The 22,740-nt window shown below is 33.6% G+C and overlaps 1 protein-coding gene across 1 annotated transcript in view; it reads left to right on the top strand.

Annotated features, from left to right (window-relative positions):
• Positions 1-4,074: 4,074 nt before the first annotated feature.
• The window catches only part of fng (Fringe glycosyltransferase), an 89,810-nt gene continuing 71,144 nt past the window's right edge, over positions 4,075-22,740 (top strand). The window contains exon 1 of the mRNA XM_073985006.1: positions 4,075-4,931. Within this exon, the coding sequence (XP_073841107.1) occupies positions 4,803-4,931 (129 nt within the window). The 5' untranslated portion in view covers positions 4,075-4,802. The remainder of the gene's footprint in view (positions 4,932-22,740) is intronic.

The following is a 22,740-nucleotide window of genomic DNA, read 5'->3' as shown; positions in this document are numbered from 1 at the left end:
TAAACAACTTTTAGAACATATGAAGATTCTGGGAATAATTCTTGGGGCTGAAATTCACGAACAATTAAATTATTTTTAACATTCCCCTGCTCAGGTTTGGAAATAACAAACTGTTAAAAACTCAAGGAAATTTGAAAGGTTTGTTATTTACGGCCCTGAACAGGAAAGAATAATCTAAAATAATCGAATTTTGAGCTTGAAGAATCGTTCCTAGAATCTTCATTTGTTATAGAGACTTGTTTGTTGCAATCTAATTTTCATTTTTGTAGTTGACTGTATCCTTAATTTTTGGGCGGTTGCGTATCTTTGGACCAGAGTCGGAGAAAAAAGTATAATAAGTGGATATTTTCAAAACATTTTTGCTATTTTTTACCATTAAAAACCGTTCATAGACATTTCGTATGTTCCAGAAAGCTGTTTATTGATGCCTTTGCTACAATATTGTGGTTGATTGTTTTCTTGAATTTTGAACGGATTACTATCTATGGAACAGAAGCCGAGAAAAGAGGATAAAAATCGAAATTGTTTTGCTATTTTGACCATTAAGATCCGTTTCTACAGAGTTTGTATATTCTAGAAAGATGTTTATTGAGATCTGAGGTACATTTTTGTAGCTGGTTGTTTGCTTCAAATTTGATCGGTTTGGTAGATGTATAACAAAACTTGAGAAAAAATTTTAAAATAAATTTTACTATGGCGATTTTGACCTTGCAGATGAAGTTTGATGGATTATATGTGTTCACAATTTTTGTTCTTTAAGACAAGAGCTGCAACTTTTCCTCTGAGATGAATTCAACTTTCCTAACGGTTTGGAAGATATAGTCCTGACTAAATGACCCTTTTTACATCAAAGCCTCAAACCTTTGGAGGCCTATAACCGCGAAAGTTGATGAGATACGAAAAAACGGCGAGACACGTGTCCTCTCTTTTTTGGTCTTCTATCACGCCGCGGTGTCAGAATATGGTTAATAATTTTCGTGTTGCACAGTGTAATCTCCTGAAACTTCAATACACTTAGTCCAACGCTTTTCTAGCAATTCTATCCCTTGACTAAAATAGTTTTCCTCAAAGTCTTCAAAGGTCTTGCCAGCAAGGAATTTTTTTTATATTTGGGAACAAGTAAAAGTCACTGGGAGCTAAATCAGGAGAATAAGGTGGGTGGTCAAGCAACTCGTACTTTAATTCGTTGATTTTAGCCATTGTTAAAACACTCTTGTGCGCTGGTGCGTTGTCTTGATGAAACATTATTTTTTTGTGTTGTAAAAACGTCCTGGTTTTTCTCGAATTTGTACATTTAATTGATCCAAACGGTTGCACTAGTACTGTGAATTTATTGTTTCACCCTTTTGCAGATAGTCAATCAATAAAATACCTTTGAAGTCCCAAAAAACCGTTGGCATAACCTTACCAGGCGATTGAATTGTTTTTGCCTTCTTTGGGGCACTTCCTCCAGCTTCAGTCCATTGTTTGGATTGTTCTTTTGTCTCTGGAGTATAGTGGTGGATCCATGTCTCATCAACAGTTATGAAACGACGCTTAAAATCCATTTCATTTCGCTTAAAACGATCCAAACAAGCTTGAGAAATGTTCATTCTTATGCGTTTTTGATCGACTGTTAACAAATGCGGCACCCATCTTGTAGAAAGCTTTTTCATCTGTAGTTCTTCAGGCACTTTTATTCGTCGATCATTTAATACCATATCATGCACTTTGGCTACAATTTCTGTTGTTGCTGTTTTTGGACGTCCACTACGTGGTTCATCTTCAATGCTTGTACGACCACGTTTAAATTCAGCAACCCAATTTTTACTGTTGCATATGAAGGAGCACTTTCACCTAACACATTCACCATATCATTATGAATTTCTTGTCCCGATAAACCTTTTTTATGTAAATATTTAATGACAGCACGCATTTCTAATTTTTCCATTGTAAAAAAATTGCGGATGCGTCTTTTTTGAACACCTGTTTCTATATGAAGGAGCTGCCAGATCGAAACAAAATTTAACATGTGTTCATAACAGAGATGGAAGTTTCCGAACTGCCCTCGTACTTAGCTAACGAATTCAATAAAAATTTAATTAATTTTATGTACTTCAAAATTCCTCTAGGTTCCACTAAACTTCCCATATTTCGCACTGTGCGCTGGTTTGATTCGATGTGGTGATGCAGAATTATTCGTCTTCTCTTGTTCTTTTTCGAATTTCTCAGGAGTCTTCAGGCAAACAAATTGTAGTGTAGCACTCAGAATTAACCGTTCTATATGACTCAAGCCCTATAGTCGCCCAGGGTCAGTTTTGCCGAAGAAAGAGGCGACCATTTCCTTCGATGTGCTTTCTACATGAACAACATTCGTTGGATTTGATTCGCTTTCGAAGACCTAAACGGTTTATTCTTCTTTTGTTTCGGGCTCCTAAACATAGATTCAAAATTCGTCGTCTGTAATGATCTTATAAATGTCGTTAGAAATATTGCGATCATTTTTATTCACAATTTCTTTGCACCAATCCACAAGAGCATTTTTTTTTTTGAGCGATTGTCCAAATTTGCCGGATCTGACGAAAAAAATCCATTTTTGCGGCCATGTGTTCATGTAATATCAAATGTTATTTGGTGAAAAATATGCCCAAGGATGCATGCCTCTATCTCATGATGTATAACACGGCGATCTGGCACAATTTTGGCCACCCACACGACCATGTTTTTCGGCGAGTGTCGGCCAAGTTTGAATTAATTAAAACAGTTTTTCATAGTACTATAGGATGATCCTTTATCGACATACAAAGAATTAATTTCATCGATGCATTCTAGCCGTGATTATCCACGTCGAAAGATGTGAAAAATGATTGGACGAAAATGTTCACAAGAAAGTTCCATTATTTTTGCAAATTTATTTTTTCATGTCACTGTAAACAACACAACACATGGTGGTATGACAAATTGTCCTGAGTACGTTTAGGCTAAAAACTGTCAAACATTCCAAAAAACTTTTTCGTGCAGCCCTCGTATACCAAGGTTTAAGTTTGGCCCCAATCTATCTATATATATAAAAATGGTGTAAAAAATGTATAGTAATTCATAAAATGAGAACGGCTAGGCCGATTTCTGTAAAATTTTTTGTCAGTTATTCGTATTTTCGAGGAGAAGGTCTTTACGGAAGAAAATTTTGGAAAATCTCTCTGGAAAAGTAGGAAATTGGAAAAATCGAAAATTGAGTTTTTGTATGAAATTTTATTCCTTAATAGCGAGACGAAGTTCGCCGGGTCCGCTAGTAAACAATAATTATGTTAAAAAAAATCACTTTCAATATTCACAGATTTTCAAAAATATTTTTATTTCTTTATTTTATTCTTGAAAAAAAACCTTCCAACGTACTTCCATAATTTCCTGTGCTATTGAGTCATGAGCACACTTTTGATGAATGTTCTTAAATATTTTGTTTGAATATCAAAATTTTATCGACAATCCGCACGTAGCTTGCGAAAAAAAAAAAAACAATAAATCTCATTTGGCATACCGCCATTCAAACAAAAAAAAGAGATCCGAAACAAAGGTACGAATAAATAAAAAATCGGCCAAAGGCATTATTGTAATTTTGAATGCAACACATGATTTTGTTGTGCAAAAAAAGAAAAAAAAAACAAAAATAGTCAGATCGGGCTTTGTATCTGTAGCTCTCTGTATGGTGAGAATGCTCTCTCAATAATTTAATATCAAATATCTCAAAGATAAAAGATTTTTCCAAAAGTAATGTAAACAAAATTGTACTGGAAGTGAACCAATTGGAATATGCAGCTGTTTGTGATCAGAGAATGAAAAACTTTAGTATGTTGGAAGTAGTGAGACAGATACATATATTGGATTCACCCTCAATGGGCCAATGTGAAGATTGTGTGGATTTGTGGATAACTTGAGAGCGAGACTTGTACCCCATTTCCAACAACAGGCATAGATAAAGAAACACACTGAGAGATACAATGAGAGGGAGTTCATGTTATAAGCCCGGTTTCAAACACAGGAAGATATAGAGGGAGAGAGCGAGCGTGTCTTGTGCCTCACGTTCAACCACTTGTTGAACTCAATTTTAGTAACGTGCAACAGATACAAGCCTTCCAATTGTATCTTTTTTGTTAGTGGTGTTTTGTATTTTGTGTTGGCGAAGTGTAAAGTATCTCTGAGCTGAAAACATTGATCAGTCGCAATTGGACTTTTGATGGACGTACAACTGTTGGCGCGCACGTTTAGTTTTTTTTATTCTCGTGTATCCAATATTTCTACTTTGTTTTGAAATATAAAACGCGTTTTGCGGCATTTTAGCTTTTTTCGTTTGTTTTGTAAACAAAGCCGGAATAGAATTACAAACTCCTTATTTATGGATAATAATTCATTATATGAATAATATAAATAAACAAAATTAAACAATTTGAAGAGAAAAAAAAAACAAAGTTTCTTTTTAATAAACAGCGGAGGAAAAATAGTTGTTTGTAAACTAATTTGAATTGAAATCAAGTTCATTGGTGAAATAAAAAATACCAAACAATACCAGCGGTTCTAAGAGAGAAAAAAAATGTGCTAAAAATTAATTTAAACATCAGCAGAGCTGTGAGAACAAACCAACAAAAAATAAAAAGCTTTTTTTTTAAATTCTGATTTAATTAAATTCTCTGCATTTGTGTGTGGTGGTGTAGTTAGTGATTGCATGTGTTCTAGATCGCTGGATTACAACCGATCATTGTGCAAAATAAATTACCTCAACACAAAAGAACGCTGAATAGTTCTTCACCAATGATGTTCATTAAAGTATGAGCTCAATTTTATTGTCATTGCCACAACGTTATAAACGACAACTGCAAGCAATGACTTTAGGCGTTATCATCATTTACACCACTTTGGTGTTTTACCAAAGCTCATATGGATATCCTAATATTGATGTAAGTTGAAAAAAACAGGATTTTGACATAATTATTATTAGTTTCGAGCGGTAACAGTGGGAAAGTATCTCATTAAATCTTACTTGAAATAATAAATTAAAATTTTAATTTTACAAAATACAATTTAAATTCTTCAAAATTAAATTAAATAATACAAGAATGACGGAAGTCATCGATTTTTTCGGGTGCTTATAAGATTTGTGTGTGGAATTACCAGAGTGTTTGAACCTACCTACACATAACAGGGACCGATCGAACGCCGCAACGAGAATAAAATATTAATTAACAAAGATGTTACAAAATGAAATGTCGGAACTTTTATCCCGAGATAAAAAATATATGACGTGATTAGGACCATATGGACTAGCTGCGGTGCCAATGTTAAAACAAATCATTGAAGAATTGTTATGCGAAAAAAACACTAAATTTAATAACATTGAAATAAATATTACGAAGAGCTAAGTTTCTATAAAACCTCGCGGTCAGTTAATTTCTTAAAATTTATAAATTAGTTTTAGATCAGAAGATTGCAACACATCGAAATAACGGTCCCAGACCCAGCTTTATATATACACCAAAATGAATGTCTCTACCAGGGTTTCGGAGTCGGAGTCGAGCAAAAAATTACTAGACTCCGGGAACATTTTTTTCTACAGTATAGAAATATAACATTAACTTCGGTACACAATTTTTTTCGAAAATCATTACTTATTTTAAAAGAACTACTAGTCTTTTCATCACCAAATGCATGTCGAGAATATTTTGGTCCAAGCAAAAGTGAAGTTCTATGACAATCGAATAATAGTTGGACATTTAACGTCATCTATATCCGTCCTACAAGTCTTCTGGCAGAAGACCTACTGGTCTTCCCACAAAGACGTTGACTTCCATTTTGTGTCACAGTGTAATCAAAAGGATTTCCCATAGAGACCACAATGTCTTTCATAGGAGTCCAACAGGTCCTTTAATAGAAGACAAGGATGACTTCTCTATAGGACCAGTTGGACTCCTATGAAAGACATTGTGGTCTCTATTGGAAATGCTACTGATTACACTGTGACACAAAATGGAAGTCTACGTCTGGTGGTGTAAAATTCCCTTTGGGAACGAAAGTCCCTATTGAGTATATTAAGAACCCTAAAGGATCCCATAGCTGATGGTTCTGAGTTTTGACGTAATGATTTTTATATATTTTTGTTTGGCGATATTGTTTCATCATTTTGAGATAAAATGTTTTCAGTAAAATAGAATGAGGAAACTTTTTATAGACAATTTTGTTACTCTAGCTCAGTTCCTGTATTTCGGTACATTTCGTATAAGTTAACTAAGTATGAAATTCGGATGGTCTTAACACAGTGGACTTTTTTACAATCCCATATTATAAGGTGATTCGATAACAATCTAGTAAAGACATCAAAATCTAGTAATTCTTCGATCGAGTTTTTTAATTGTGGCCGTTCATGACCAAACATTTTAATTTTAAGCCAACAATTGAACATTTGACTTTTTCTATCCAATATTTCCCTAAAATTTAATATTTTTTTACACAATCGATCGATGAAGATCTAGTCATTGCGACGGCGGTCTGGCTGTGTGTGTCCGTCCCTCTGTCCATCTAAACCTTGTATTCACACAACAGTTCTCAATTTTGATCAGTTCGTCGGATCGTTTGGGGGGGAATAGTCAACAGTTTATTCATTTTTTTGGGGCATTCCAAAAGAAAATTCCATAGTAGGTTGTGAACAATGTTAACGAAGAGCTTCCGAACATTAAATTCGTCCCAAATTTAAATTGATATAGAAAATTGTGGAGTTTTACTTCCATGGCATATGTATGTATATCTCTGTTCCTGTAAAACGAATTCCAAGGCAAAAACCTGATAATGGAAGTAAACCTCCTGAGATTTAAAGCGCTAGGAAATCCCAATTTTAATATACATATATATTTTTTTTTAATTAAGGGCCAATATCTATGCTTCTTGTTGATGTATTAAATGGTATAAGAAGCGATAAATTTGGTCGGATCGAACTTTTTATACCCTCTACCAAGAGTTATACTAATGCAAACTGGAATAACATACATATGTTCCCACAACATCCCCGAAAGGACAACGAAGACTTCTCTTATATCAATGAGTGCACGCTTATTCATATTGGCCAATGATATGGGAACTACTTTTTATTGCCGAGTCCAAACGGCGAATCTTACGACACTACCTGAAGAAAAGTTTTTCAGGGCTGAAATATTCAGGAAATGTAAGCATTACATTGAGGGGATTTGCCACCTTTGATAATAGCTGTGTACCTATACTTACCTGAGGTTACCATTTTTACAATTTGTTACCATTTCTAACCTGCAAAGCGTTCCTTAACCCCAAAAAGTGGTAAAACTGGCAGCAATTTTTAAGAGAGTAAGAGAGGAGAGAGCACATATGCCTTTCTCTTCTACCACAGGCTACCAGACAAATTTCTGCTAGTAAAAAATGGTAGAATTGATTTTTCGACATTTATTCGACGATTATTTCACAATGAAGAAAAAATTAACGAAAAACAGAAGAAAAAGGCGAACGCTGACAAAACAAAACAAGTAAGAAAAAGCTATAGTCGGACGGAGCCGACCATGGGATACCCTATACTACTATCCCTGGACAATCGCTCTCCACGGAACTTCTTTTCAATGATTGTGAAAATTTAATTATCAAATATCCGAGATGTAATGTATAATACTTATGACCAAAACCAAAAAGTTATCTAGAATGACAAAGACATTTTTGTAGCAGGAAAGGAAAATTTAGTTCACATAGACTAAAATGTAATGAAACCCACTTATGTAGTACTACCACTTCCGCTATGTTATTGAAATTTTTACCAATTTCACACAAAAGTTTCGTTCCATTTAACCCGCTAAGTGTTATTTGATCTTCAGGTTGGTTTGTACGCTTCTTCTTCATCATAAACTCAAACTTTGTGTAAAATTTTGCGGGTTATTATTTTGACCTACAGAGCCGCTACAAAATTGGTTAAAGTTTTGTTTTTGGTCCATTTCATCCCCCGAACATTTCACGATCATCACAAAAAACTAATCATTTCTATTCTGGCCCGAACCCAACCTCCTTAAAAAATTCGTTACAATCGGTCCATAATTGCGGCCTTAAGCTTGTTTACAATTTTTAATGGACGGACACACATCGCTAAATCGCTTTATCTCGTCGAGATATGAATTTTGGCATACCAAATAAGGGGTCTAGGACGAATATTTCGTGGTGTTACATGATTTTTTACCAAAACAAACTTATAATACCCTTTTCCACATTGTGGTATAGGGTATAACTAAAAACTGTGAAATAAAAGAAGAAAATTGAATTTTTATGTTTCCCTTTGACATTGCTACCAGATCTACCATTTTTTCGTTCCTTTACTTTTCTGGTACAAATGTTCATGAGAGAACAATTTTGAGCAATTTTGACAGTTTTCTCTTTTACAACTTTTACCATTAAAAAAGTAAAGGAACAAAGCTAATTTGACGCTGCCTGGGAATCGAACCGTTTCGTTTCCTTTAGTTTATGAAAATACTAAGCCCCAAAGCCATTGTGTCTCTATCAAAACATAGCCCTATATTAACAATGTTCCGCATAAAACTTTTATATACACATTTCGATGCGAACATTCAGAATTTTTGACGTATGAACTTGTTGCCGACAAAAATATGAATTTGGATTAAAGCTCAAAATGGACCGACACCGTCCATGTTGGAAGTGGGTCTTACTTTGAGAATCATTCCTTGGAGTTGCCCACGAAAAACATAACATCGGACTACAAGAAGTACCTTCGGCAAAAATGATCATCACAACAAACATGTTGTGAAGAACGTACCCTAAGGAGTAGAGCTAGCAAACTATCGATAGTCAAACTAACGTTTTAATCGCAGCCCTAAAGCTTTCTTCATACCGAATAAATTATTTGCTACAGATAACCCAAACCACATGTTTGACCGATTTAACCTTTTTTGTGACAGTAATCAAAGCGACAGTCAGTCTATCGATAGTTTGCCAGCTGTACTAAGGAGTGGCCCAATGTGGACCATTTTCGAAATTAAACCACGTTTGGAAAAAATATTGGAAGATGCAAAGTTTGAACTACATGGGTTGCTTCTTTTATGAGCTATCGCTTGTACCAATATTTTCGAACTTTGGATGCGAAGGTATCAAAAGACCCATAAGTACCATCTTCGAACTTTTTACAGATTTGCACAAATATTACGATATGCTCCGTTATAGTCCATATTCGAACCTGATCTATGAATATTACGTTGTGCAAAGTATGGACCAAATCGGTTACTGTCTTCTGGAGTTGTAGTGCGCACCATGTTGGAGGAGGTTCCCGAAGGAGTGGGCCGATGTGGCCCATGGCGTAATCGACCCTACAAACAGTCTAAAACCATTTTTTCGATCAGGCACATTTTGGTCATATGAAAGTTAGCCTAAAGACTGAGGATATAAAAACGGGTGGTACCGTTAAATGGGGGCTATATTAAATAGTGGATCTATACCGAAATCTTTACGGGAAGGTGTTCCTCAACCAAGACCTTCGATATACCCTCAGTCGGTGTGGATTGAAATATTTCCCCAAAAGAGAGAAAAAAAATTAATGGATAGAGGTCCACATTTGGGTGTAATCCCCATATAAAGGTACCGCCCGATTTTTTATATTTTGATGATTTTAACCAAATTTTCCAATCGATTTGGCTGAAATTTTGCATTTTGTGTTCTGAGGGAACAACATAACTCCTTGCAACAAATGTTCATTATAAATCCAAGTTTAGATATAGGACCCATATAAACGTACCTCCCGATATTCGGTATTTTGACGATTTTAACCAGATTCTCTAACCGAATTGGCTGTAATTTTGTATTTTGACTTCGGAGGGAACATCATACTTCCGTGGAAAATGTTCAATATATGTCCAAGTTTAGGTATATCTCCCATATAAACGTACCTCCCGATATTCAGTATTTTGACGATTTTAGCCAAATTTTTAACCGATTTGGCTGCAATTTTAAGTTCTGTGGGAACAACATACCTCCTTGCAAAAAGTGTTCAATATAGGTCCACTTTTAGGTATAGCTCCCATATAAACGTACCACACGATTTTCGGAATTTTGGCGATTATACAGGCGTGGTATAAGGGAAATAACTTACAGGGTGGCATATGGGTGCAGCTGGATTTTTCTTTATCATAAATTAGATACTTTTCCATGTATTTAAAAAAATATAGACTTGCCCTTACGGGGCCAACATTAGTACAACTCAACATAAATTTATAGTAATGATGTTAAAAATAGCACAAAAAGTCATTAAAAAAGAATTTATTTTTAAGGAAGTTAGAAAACGATTTACGAATTTGTTTTTTTATAAGAATACTAGCAAAATGCCCGCTACTTCGTAAGCGGAAAAGGAATAATATACAAATAAGCAATATTTAGTATGGAGAACACTGAAAAATTTGATGTACTAATACCTATTTGAATTGATATTAAATTTCTTTCAAGTACTGCTCGTATACGTTTTGTTCGAATTTCAAAAAAAGACCTCTACACTTCAACAGCGGCCTACATTTTAAATTCCAGTCCATGTTTTATTAGAACGGTATGGGTATTTTGAAAATTTTATCCATATTTTCCAACCGAATTTTGGAATTTGTGATATCAAAATGTAGAAAACCATTATTCAGAAGATGTTACCCTACATAACAGTTAATTTTTGAGACATTTTATTTTAGGCCTTTTTTCTCAGGATGTAAAAACCTTCTTGTAAAACATTAGCCGCATAGATCCACCTTTTCAAATGAACTTACAATAACGTTTAGAATAGACAACAAAGATAAAAACAATTTTGTTGAAAAGGTACGTTTGACTTTTTGATTTCAGTACATTATTTAGAAACCAAATTCGTGTTAACCTAGAAACAATAGTACATTATTCAGTACAATTTTTAAAATCCAGGACCTTAGCTCAAATGTTACAGTTTTAGCTCTACTTGTTCACCCAATGTCAACGGTATTACATGTAGAAACCTTTCATACATTTAAAGGCGGATTTAAATAAACATTCTGATCCAATCTCAACATTTATTCTCATAACAAATTTCATTTATCAATTCACCCAGTACCAGTGTTTTAATATTTAGTATTATTTAATACTTCTAGTACACTTATTGTACGACCACCTCTAACAATGAACCTGACAAATCAATAATATATCAGAATTTCACTTCTATACCAAATTTATTGCAATTTTGTACTTTTCACGCACTAATGATATAATTCCATCTTCATTGCTACACCCAACGTCAAATTTAATAACATTTAGTACATTTCGTATTTCTCAATAAATCATCCAGCCCTCAGCCTAATTTTAGAATTTGTATGCATTTCAAAAAATCCTTATCTAAACACCAACACAATCCCTCATACAACAATTCGGAATTCCACCTATATCCCATCATGCAACACCAAACTGGTACAACATTTAGTACTTATAGTATGTATAAGTTTCAAAAATTACTTCCTTTTATCAAAAACTATATCCAAACCGCGATTTAGTGTTTTTCGTATACATTAGTACGAATTTCCAAAACTTTCCCTCTATCTCCACTCTGAACGTCAACTGCTATACTAATACAAATTTCACAATTTCAGCTCTACCCCTTTACACAATAACAGTTTGGACCAAATTCTGTGCCATTTAGTAATTTTCGTACACTTGTTGTACGTAAATCCACAACCACATCCATATCTCAACCCTACACACCAACAGCGGCTATAATACCAAATTTCCGAATTCCACTTCTATTCATAATACCATTAATACATTTCGTATGAAAGTACGCATTTCAATAACTATCTCCAACAGTAATTGCGAATATCAGGATTCCAACCCTATCCGTCCACCCAAATCTTAATTTTACCAAATTTAGTATCATTTATTAATTTTCGTACCCATAAGTACGAATTTCCATAAGTAATCTTAATTATAAATTTCAGGATTCCAGCTCTATCTGTACACCCAAATCCAAAATGTACTAAACTTAGTACCATTTATTAATTTTTGTACCCATAAGTACGAATTTCCAAAGCTACCTCAATGCTACACTCCATATGTAATCTTAATTATAAATTTCAGGAATCCAGCTCTATCCGTCCACCTAAATTTAAATTGTATCATATTTAGTACCATTTAGTACTTTATTCCACATTTCAGGATCCCAGCTCTATTCGTTCCCCCAAATCCAAATTGTACCAAAATTAGTACTTTTCGTACCCATGAGTACGAATTTCCAGGACTAACTCAATCCTACACTCCTAAAGTAATTAAATTCCAAATTTCAGGATTCCAGCTCTATCCATTCACCCAAATCCAAATTGTACCAAATTTAGTACATTCCGTATCCATAAGTACGAATTTCCAAAACTTCCTCAATCCTACACTCCAATAGTAACATTAATTCGAAATTTCAGGATTCCAACTCTATCCGTTCAGCTAAATTTAAATGGTACCATATTTAGTACCATTTAGTACTTTCCGTACCCATAAGTAAGAATTTTCAAGACTAAGTCAATCATACAGTCCAACAGTAATCTTAATTCCAAATTTCAGGATCCCAGCTCTATTCGTTCCCCCAAATCCAACTTGTACCAAATTTAGTACTTTTCGTACCCATAACTACGAATTTCAAAAAACTTCCTCAATCCTACACTCCAACAGTAACCTTAATTTGACATTTCAGGATTCCAACTCTATCCGTTCACCTAAATTTAAATTATACCATATTTAGTACCATTTAGTACTTTCCGTACCCATAAGTACGAATTTCCAAAACTTCCTCAATCATACACTCCAATAGTAACCTTAATTCGAACTTTCAGGATTCCACTCTATCCGTTCACCTAAATTTAAATTGTACCATATTTAGTACCATTTAGTACTTTCCGTACCCATAAGTAAGAATTTTCCAGACTAAGTCAATCATACAGTCCAACAGTAATCTCAATTCCAAATTTCAGGATCCCAGCTCTATTCGTTTCCCCAAATCCAAATTGTACCAAATTTAGTACTTTTCGTACCCATAAGTACGAATTTCAAAAAACTTCCTCAATCCTACACTCCAACAGTAACCTTAATTCGAAATTTCAGGATTCCAACTCTATCCGTTCACCTAAATTTAAATTGTACCATATTTAGTACCATTTAGTACTTTCCGTACCAATAAGTACGAATTCCCAAAACTCCTCAATCCTACACCCCAATAGTAACCTTAATTCGAAATTTCAGGATTCCAACTCTATCCGTTCACCCAAATATAAATTGTACCAAATTTAGTACATTTAGTACTTTCCGTACCCATAAGTATGAATTTCCAAAACTACCTCAATCCTACACTCCATCAGTAACCTTAATTCGAAATTTCAGGATTCCAACTCTATCCGTTCAACTAAATTTAAATTGTACCAAATTTAGTACCATTTAGTACTTTCCGTACCCATAAGTACGCATTTCCAAGACTAACTCAATCATACACTCCATAAGTAATTAAATTCCACATTTCAGGATTCCAGCTCTATCCGTTCACCCAAATCCAATTTGTACCAAATTTAGTACCGTTTACTACTTTTCGTACCCATAAGTAAGAATTTCTAAAACTACCTCTATCCTTCACTCCATCAGTAATATTAATTCCAAATTTCAGGTTTCCATGTCTATCTAAATCCAAATTGTACCAAATTTGGTACCATTTAGTACTTTTCGTACACATAAGTATGAATTTCCAAAACTACCCCGATATCTCAATCGTACACTTCAACGGTAATCTAAATTTTAAATTTCAGGTTTTCAGCTCTATCTGTTCACCCAAATCCAAATTGTACCAAATTTAGTACCATTTAGTACTACTCGTACACATAAGTACGAACTTCCAAAATAATTTCCTTATATCAACACCACTTCTCAACCTTGATTTTCATACCAAATATGAACATTGTAGCTATATCCGCTCAAAATATACAATTGGTACTAAATTTAGTAACTTTTCGTACACTTATAAGTCGAATTTCCAAAAACCCTTTGGTACATCTTTCTAAATCTCCATCAGTTACCCTCATTCCAAATTTCAGAATTCTAGCTCTTCCCGTTTGCCTAATACAAAGGGTACCATATTTAGTACCTTTTAGTACTTTTTGTACCCTTCTAGGTCGAATTTCCAAAAACCCAGCCTTATCTCACCCCTACACACCGACAGCAAACCACAGTCAAAATTTCAGCTTTCTAGCTTCAGCGGTTTCGTCTGGGCGATGATATGTCAGTCACTCAGTCACTCACTCACTCACTCACTCACTCACTAAGCTCTTTTATATATATAGATTGTCACTGATATTAACTATAAGTTTCATGTTAGCAATTGTACATTTACCTCTTCAATTTTTTGTAATTTCACTCATTACCTACGATTGCTTTGTCGATTTATTTTTCGTTTTTAAGGCACCACACACAAATCTCAACTTATTCAACTACTAATTTACCATATTATATCCGTCAATTGACAAAAATAATACTGGATATTAAAAATGTAATGTGTTTATAGAATTTTATTTCAATCGCAATCAAATTTGTCGCCATAAATTTTTCCGATTTTTCAGTTTCAACACACTCCATATTTTTATTTTGTCCTCTGTCGAAATGGAACAAGCGAACTTCTGATTTGTAGCCAAACACATTATATTCTACAGTGCCACGCTTTTGTTATCATAAAACAGGCCTGCTCAAGGTGCGCACCTGAGCTGTCGGTGTGTGTCAATTTTCTCACACACACAATTTAAAAAGAGAGCTTTTGTTTTTGTTTTGAATATTTTCAAAATTAAAAATCAGTCTCTATTGAACATTCAATGAGGAAGGTTCTGTTTTCGAATTTGTCTATGAATTTATATGCGTACACTGAAAAAATGAATGAAGATACTGAATACGAATTTTTATTTGCCTAAAATTTTTACGGCAAATTAGAGTGTTTGGTTTGTCACGAACTTGATTTGCAACAAATTATAACATCAACAGTCACATTTGGTCAAAATAAAATAATTATTCTACTCTATATTTTGAAATATAAAATAAAAAAAAAACTGTTACGATATTTCTCACAGTATACAGAGAGACAAAGGAAAATTGAAATTTGTGTATTTCAAAACCAACACAATTACAAAATGTGTTTGTATGTGTCTGAGCAGGCCTGTCATAAAATCATGTGCCGACGGAGAGCGGTAAATGCACAACTCTCCGTTTTGTAGTTGGATATACACGCTCTGTGGCAAAGTACTCACTACTTAGTAATGAGTAAAGTATGCAGTATTGCCTTAAAGAAATAACCCATTATTCCTCAGTCTACTCGTAATGTAGAAGGCAGCTTGTTTAGATTAAATATAAAATAAAGAATATTTAAAATAAATAATATATTATTTATAATAATTAATTACTTAGGACTGAGTAATTTATTTTAGTTTTGGTACTTAACTAATTTTTGTAGTTGTATTTAAATATATTTTCTGAAAGCTATGAAGTAATGAATTTTTATTTTCGGCATTAAATTCTTTTTCCAATTATATGATTTAATTTTATGTTTAACCGCACACACTTCAGAAAAATTTCAACATATTGTTTTCACCTGATTTTAATGTGACTGACAAAATACAGATTTGATATGTTAATATTGGTAATTTTCCCAACATTTTATTTTTGTTTTATTTTTTTGTTATTTTCTTCAAATAACAACAAGTCATATTTTTTTCTTACTAAACAAAAAAAAACTTAATCAAAGAAGACAAGAAAACACATCGTCACCATAAATGCCGGAAGACGTAACCCACAAAAATAAAACTTTACAGGAGAAGCAAAAAACGTTATAAAATTAAAAACTGTTTTATGGAATATTAATCTTATGAAGGCGAGTATATGGGATATTATCGATCATATACGAAGGGGAATTAGTAGTATAACCAAAACCGCTGAAGTGCTTGGTTTTGAGATCCTCCATTACAATAAAATCGGCAATATTATCCCATTTTCCGAAAAGCCATTTCTTGAATAGCATCGTTGTTTTTGAACGTAGAAGCTTGAAATTTTGCCAGAGCATGTATTTTAGCTTTATGTATCAGATTCCACCAAAAAACGAATTTCGATTTTCATGTCGGTTACGTCTTCCGGCATTTATGGTGACGACATACAACTTTTTGTTGTGAAAGCCTATCTAAAAGGCAACAAAATGTTAAATGCATCCACATTTACCGCTTGAGTCTCGTGAGATTGCAACCAGTTTTAATTTTATTCATAAACAAAAATCATTTGACTAATATGGGAAAGCTAATTTGAATAAAATAAGTTAATAAGCATCTTGGATATTTTCTTTTGTTGCTTTGTTGTTGTTGTTTTTTTTTTTTTTGAAGATATGACTTAAAAGCTACTTGCATACAAAAAACGCTATTCAAATGAACCCAACGATGGCCATAACCATAACTGCTGATAATAATAGTGAAAGAGACAAACAAAAAAACATATTTTATGTTTGACAAATAAGCATTTTTTCATAGTTTTCGTTTTTGTCGTAATTGTAAATGTTAAATGTTATTGTTGAATTTTTTTATTAATAATGCATTGATAAGAGAAATTTAATACTTTTCTTGGAAATTGAATATTTTTAGATAAATGTGGTTAGCATAATGTCTATGACCGTAGGTAACTTTTAATTGCATTTCATTTTCGAATAGCTACCATAAAACAGTAACCCCGTTTTATATTCGTCCCTACTGATAGTAAGCTCTAAATATTTCACAATATTCCAATAAAAAAATTTCTTTGTCTTTATTGAAATTAAAAATGTTATGTCTTTAAAATCCATCAGTAGCTTTTTATGATGTTAATGTGGGGTTCTTGCAGCTTTAAACCCATTTCGTACTTGGTGTTCCATTTTTTGAACAGTAAAAACACGTTTTTTTTTCAAAAAAAATATTTATGGATGAAAAACTATATTTTTGGAAACTATATTTTGGGATACTTTTTAAATTAATTTTAAAAAAATTATAAAAAAATGAAATTTAAAAAGTAATCATGGGGAATTATTGCCAATATATGTAAGAGTTTCACAACATATAAAGAGCATGAAGAACATGCGCAAACGCGACTTTTTATATGTGCAAAGTTGACTGTTCGAAATTTCGAACACTGGTTCTTATTCTATATGTCAGTGGCTATATCAAAACGTGGACATGTACTGACAAATTAGGGGATACAAGTTATTATAGCCCCATAGAAGACTAAATACTAAATTTCAGCCATTTCTGTAGGATAATACGGCTAAAATCCTGAAAACCCCTAAAATCTGAGGCTATGTAAAACATGGCCCAGTACTGACAAATTGCTGGAGGAAAGTTTAGTATCCCCAAAGAAGACTAAATATGTATTAAATTACAACCATTTATGTAGGATAATGTAGCTAAATCCCTGAAACCCCCGAAAATCGGTCGGTACCGTGGACCATTACTGACACATTTCCGGGGAAAAGTTTTTTAAGTCCAAAAAAGACTCAATAAAACTCTTCAACATTTTTTTCATTCAAAAATTATAAAATTAATCAACAAAACAAAGAGTAAATGAAAATTTTTTTACTTCTACACATACGGGGTAAGCGCCAGTGTCCGAAATTTCGAATACAATTTTCCGGGAAAACGAAAAATTGGATTTTTTTGAGTAGATTTTTGGCATCAGTGGGTCCTAATTACACTAAAAAAGTCCTAATTATCTTAAAAAAAAAATAAATAAAAAATTGTCTCGGTACGAAATTGGTTAAACGAAATTTTTACACATGAACGGATCAACCGATTTTGTCCAACCTTTGTCACGGTGCTCTTGAAGCAAATTTAAATGGAAGGTTCTTACACCTCGGAAGTTTTTGCGGATTCTGAAACTACAATGTTCATAGATGAAAAAAATCAAAAAATACCGGAGCGCTTTTTAAATAAATCGCGATTTAAGATGGCATTTTTACGGGTTGTTTAGTTGTTTTTCACGATTTTGTTTGGAAACCGCAGATTCTATTGAAATCGGACTAAAGAAGATGTTTTAGCCAAGAACATTCTCTACAAGATTGACCTTTCTGGTATTTTTGTAGGTTTTACCGTTATTGAGATATATAAGTTCAAATCGGGTCAATACATTGACTCTATCGCTTCCTTATAAAACAATGTCATACATGGTGCGCCTTAACTAACTATAAGTGAAAACCGCATACACCTGGGAAGTTTTTGCTGATTTTGAAACAGCAATGTTCATAGGTGAGAAAAATCCAAAAACAAGAAAAAATCGTTGGAGAGATTTTTAAATAAATCGCGATCAAAATTCATATTTTTATGGTTTTTTTAGGTTTTCGCGATTTTGCTTGGAAACGCAAATGAGGCTAAAAAAAATGTTGTAGCAGTGAAAATTTCCTACAAGATTGGCTGATTAATATTTGCCTAGGTTTTACCATTTTTGAGATATAGAGGTTCAGATCAAACTTTCCGATTTTTTTCTTAGGTCTTCATGATTTAGCTTGAAAACTGCAAATCCTATCAAAATGGGAATAAAGAAAATATTGTAGCAGAGAAAATGGCTTTTGTAGTGATATTTTAGTGGATTATTGTTGCCACAACCTTCAAAATACTGAAAATCGGGAGGTACCGTTCTATGGGGGCTGTATGAAGGCGTGGACCTTAACCGACAAATTTCTGAGGGAAAGTTCTATACCCGCAAGGAAGACTAAGTACTAAATTTCAGCCATTTTGGTGGATTATTGAGGCCACAACCTTCAAAATACCGAAAATCGGGAGGTACCGTTCTACGGGGGCTATATGAAGGCGTGGACCAATACCGACAAATTTCTGGGGGAAAGTTTTATATCACCAACGACGTCTAAGCACTAAATTTTAGCCATTTTGGTGGATTATTGTTGCCACAACCTTTAAAATACCGAAAATCGGGAGGTACCGTTCTACGGGGGCTATATGAAGGCGTGGGCCAATACCGACAAATTTCTGGGGGAACGTTTTATACCACCAACGACGTGTAAGCACTAAATTTTAGCCATTTTGGCGGATTATTGTGGCCTCAACCTTTAAAATACAGAAAATCGGGAGGTACCGTTCTATGGGGGCTATCTGAAGGCGTGGACCTATACCGGCAAATTTCTGGGGGAAAGTTCTATACTCCCAACCAAGACTAAGTACCAAATTTAGCCATTTCGGTGGATTAATGTGGCCACAACCTTCAAAATACCGAAAATCGGGAGGTACCATTGTATGGGGGGCTATGTGGAGGCGTGGACCTATACCAACAAAGTGGAAAGTTTTATACACCCAACGATGACTAAATACCAAATTTCAGCCATTTTGGTGGAGGGTATAAAAATAAATTGGGCTTACGTTCAGGTTGAGGCCTATTTGCCGATAAGTTTTAGAGTTTCTTTCGGATAGTTTTCGGGGTTCTTATTACAACAATATACATAACTATGTATTTTATTGTGGACAACAACGAAGACAGGGGAGAAATGGTTATAAAAGATAACATTTTTTTGTATTTCTACTCACTAACGGACCCAATAGACATGACCCGATCGCAGTGTTGTGGGGATGTACTTCTGGTTACGCCCCAATTGTGGGCTTTACCAAAAATTACATTACCATTTGATTTCACGTAGTACAGTAGTCAGAGTTCTAAATGAGCAGGAAATCTCCTCTCAAAATAGTGTTGTTGTTGGTCCATGTTTTAGTATAACCGCCTGTATAACCGTTACAAGTGGTTCTCGTTATAAAATATTTTAGACATATTTTCCAATCGAATTACCTTGGCATAACAAATTCCACACATACATACATATGTATGTACATTCCCACAGACAACCCCGAAGGGACAAGGATGACTTCAATGAGTGCATCCCGATTGATATTAGCTCCATGATATGGTATGGGACCTATTTTTTATAGTCGAGTCCGAACGGAATTTCTTACGACTCCATTTCTAGAGAATTTTTACATGGCTGAAATGCTTAGGAAATGTTGCCAACATTACCCTTACGGGCATTTTGCCACCGTAGAATATATTATGTTGCCTGGCCTGGGAATCGAAAACGGGCATTCAGCGTGCAAGACCATACAATTGCATTACGGTGGCACCCATGTTCCTTATGGATAACAAGATTATTATTATCATCGAATTTCACAACTTTAATCTGGTAAAAATAGTTAACAAATTTCAAAAAAAAGATAAGAATTAAAATTTGAAGTTGCTCTTGAAGTTCCTCTTCCAACCGAAATTAAAACCTGTACGGTTTTTTATGTTACACGAAGTACATAAATTTTCATTAAATTAAATTTATAAGCAAATAAAATTTAATAGTTTTAACTGTTTTTATACTTCTCACGTTTATGTTTCTATATCAGACCATAATCGTAAATCAATCAAATTAATTAGTTGCCGTTTATATGTCGTTTATATGCTTAAAACTATTGCAGTGACAAAATGAATGACGTCTTCACGTTAGATGTTTGAATACAACATTATGATGGTCGGTGAGTTTCCAACAGTTGTTGCTTCATTCATTTCATTGTAGGCGTTTAAACAATTTCAGTAAATTAGCAACAACAAGAACAATCAACCAACCAACCCCACCAGTCAGTCGTCTATCAATAAACATAATAATTGTCAATGAAATCAACACCTTTGTTCTAGACAGTCGGTTGGTTGTTTGTTTGATCGGTTGGTCGGTAGAAGAGTACCCCCCACCCGTTTGTTTGTTGAGGTTTTTTTGGTTTTCTTTTTGTCTATTTGTTATTAAGACACCAAAGAAGAAGAAGGAGGAAAAAAAGCAAAATTCAGTTCAAATATCGAATGTATAATGAAAATTGTATTGAATGCAATCACGGCATATCGAATAACGTCGTCAGCACACATTTATGCTCCCACAATAACTTTGGCACAACAACTCGGGTATTTTATGGACGAATCAGTGGCGGCAAGGCGATAAATAGCAGAAAACGCCATCAACATTAAACGGAATAACATTAAACTCCAGTTATAAATACATACATTTACACATACATACATATCTATGTATATGTGTATGTATGATATAAAAGAACTGATGCGGTTGCAGCAGTGGTAGATAATGTAAAAGCGGGAAAGGAGAGGATAAGAGGTTATTTGTTTATCTTTTCAGGTTTTCCGTTTTGGTGTTTTTTTTTATTTGGTTGGACTTAATGTAAGTCGCTCAAAAAAAAGAAAAAAAAAACACCGTTCGAATTGTGTAAGTAATGTTTATGGCTTTTTAACAGGGACTTTTTGTTTGCTTTATGGCCGGCTTGAAAAGAAACAAAGAATATAAGAAACACACGCACCAACATTTTTAATCAAAACAAACGTATTATCATTGAAAAGGAGAATTTCGAAGAAAATGGGGAAACATTTTTAAATGTAGTGTTGTTGTTATATGTATATTTGTAGTTTTTGTTGTGTTTCCATTATATTGTCTACTGAGTTTGCTGTTCTTCCCTTTGTATTGAGAAGCATCATTGATTAGTTGGGGAACAAGGTAAACAGAAAGCTAAACTAACGAACAGGTGCATTGTTGGAGATTATCAATATCGCCTTTCCCTCCTATGGTGATTTCATGAAATACAAATTATATCAAAAACAAAAAAAAAAGGTCCTGGTTTTATTTTAAAGAAAATGGAAGGATTTTTTGGGGTTGAAGTTATCAATCAGTACCGTATGCATACCTGAAGTCCGGAGTAACTGAAATCGGCAGGTATCGTTATTTGCTATTCATTGGGCTACACCACCACATGGACCTATGTATGTCGACAACTTTTGGCGGAAAATTTTGTTCAACACTCGGAATGACGTAATTACCGCCAATTTAGGCCGCAAATGCAGACAATAATTTTTAAATATTATTCTACACCTTTTTCAGATGTCATTCGAAACATTCCAGTTGTAATTCGTAACATTTTAATTGTAATTCGATTATTCCATTTGTAATTCGAAATAGTTTAATTGCTATTCGAGAATTACATTTGTAATTCGAATTATTCCATTTGCAACTCGAATTATTCTACACCTTTTTCAGATGTAATTCGAATTATTTTAATTGTAATTCGAGAATTCTATTTGTAATTCGTAAAATTTAATTTGTAATTCGAGAATTCCATTTATAATTCGAATTATTCCATTTGTAATTCGAATTATTCCACTTGTAATTCGAATTATTCCATTTGTAATTCGAATTATTCCATTTGTAATTCGAATTATTCCATTTGAAATTGGAATTATTCCATTTGTAATTCGAATTATTCTATTTGAAATTCGAGTTATTCCATTTGTAATTCGAATTATTCCATTTGTAATTCGAATTATTCCATTTGTAATTCGAATGATTTCATTTGTAATTTCAAATAAAAAAATTCGAATTACAAATGGAATAATTCGAATTACAAATTAAATAATTCGAATTACAAATGGAATAATTCGAATTTCAAACGGAATAATTCGAATTACAAATGGAATAATTCGAATTTCAAATGGAATAATTCGAATTACAAATGGAATAATTCGAATTACAAATGGAATAATTCGAATTACAGATGGAATAATTCGAATTACAAATGGAATATTACAAATTACAAATGGAATGTTACGAATTACAAATAGAATTCTCGAATTACAAATGAAATGTTACGAATT

The sequence above is a fragment of the Musca autumnalis genome, unplaced genomic scaffold (assembly GCF_047663935.1).
Source record: "Musca autumnalis isolate F117 unplaced genomic scaffold, ASM4766393v1 scaffold_4, whole genome shotgun sequence".
Lineage (NCBI taxonomy): Eukaryota > Metazoa > Arthropoda > Insecta > Diptera > Muscidae > Musca > Musca autumnalis.
This window is presented reverse-complemented; position numbering and strand designations above follow the sequence as displayed.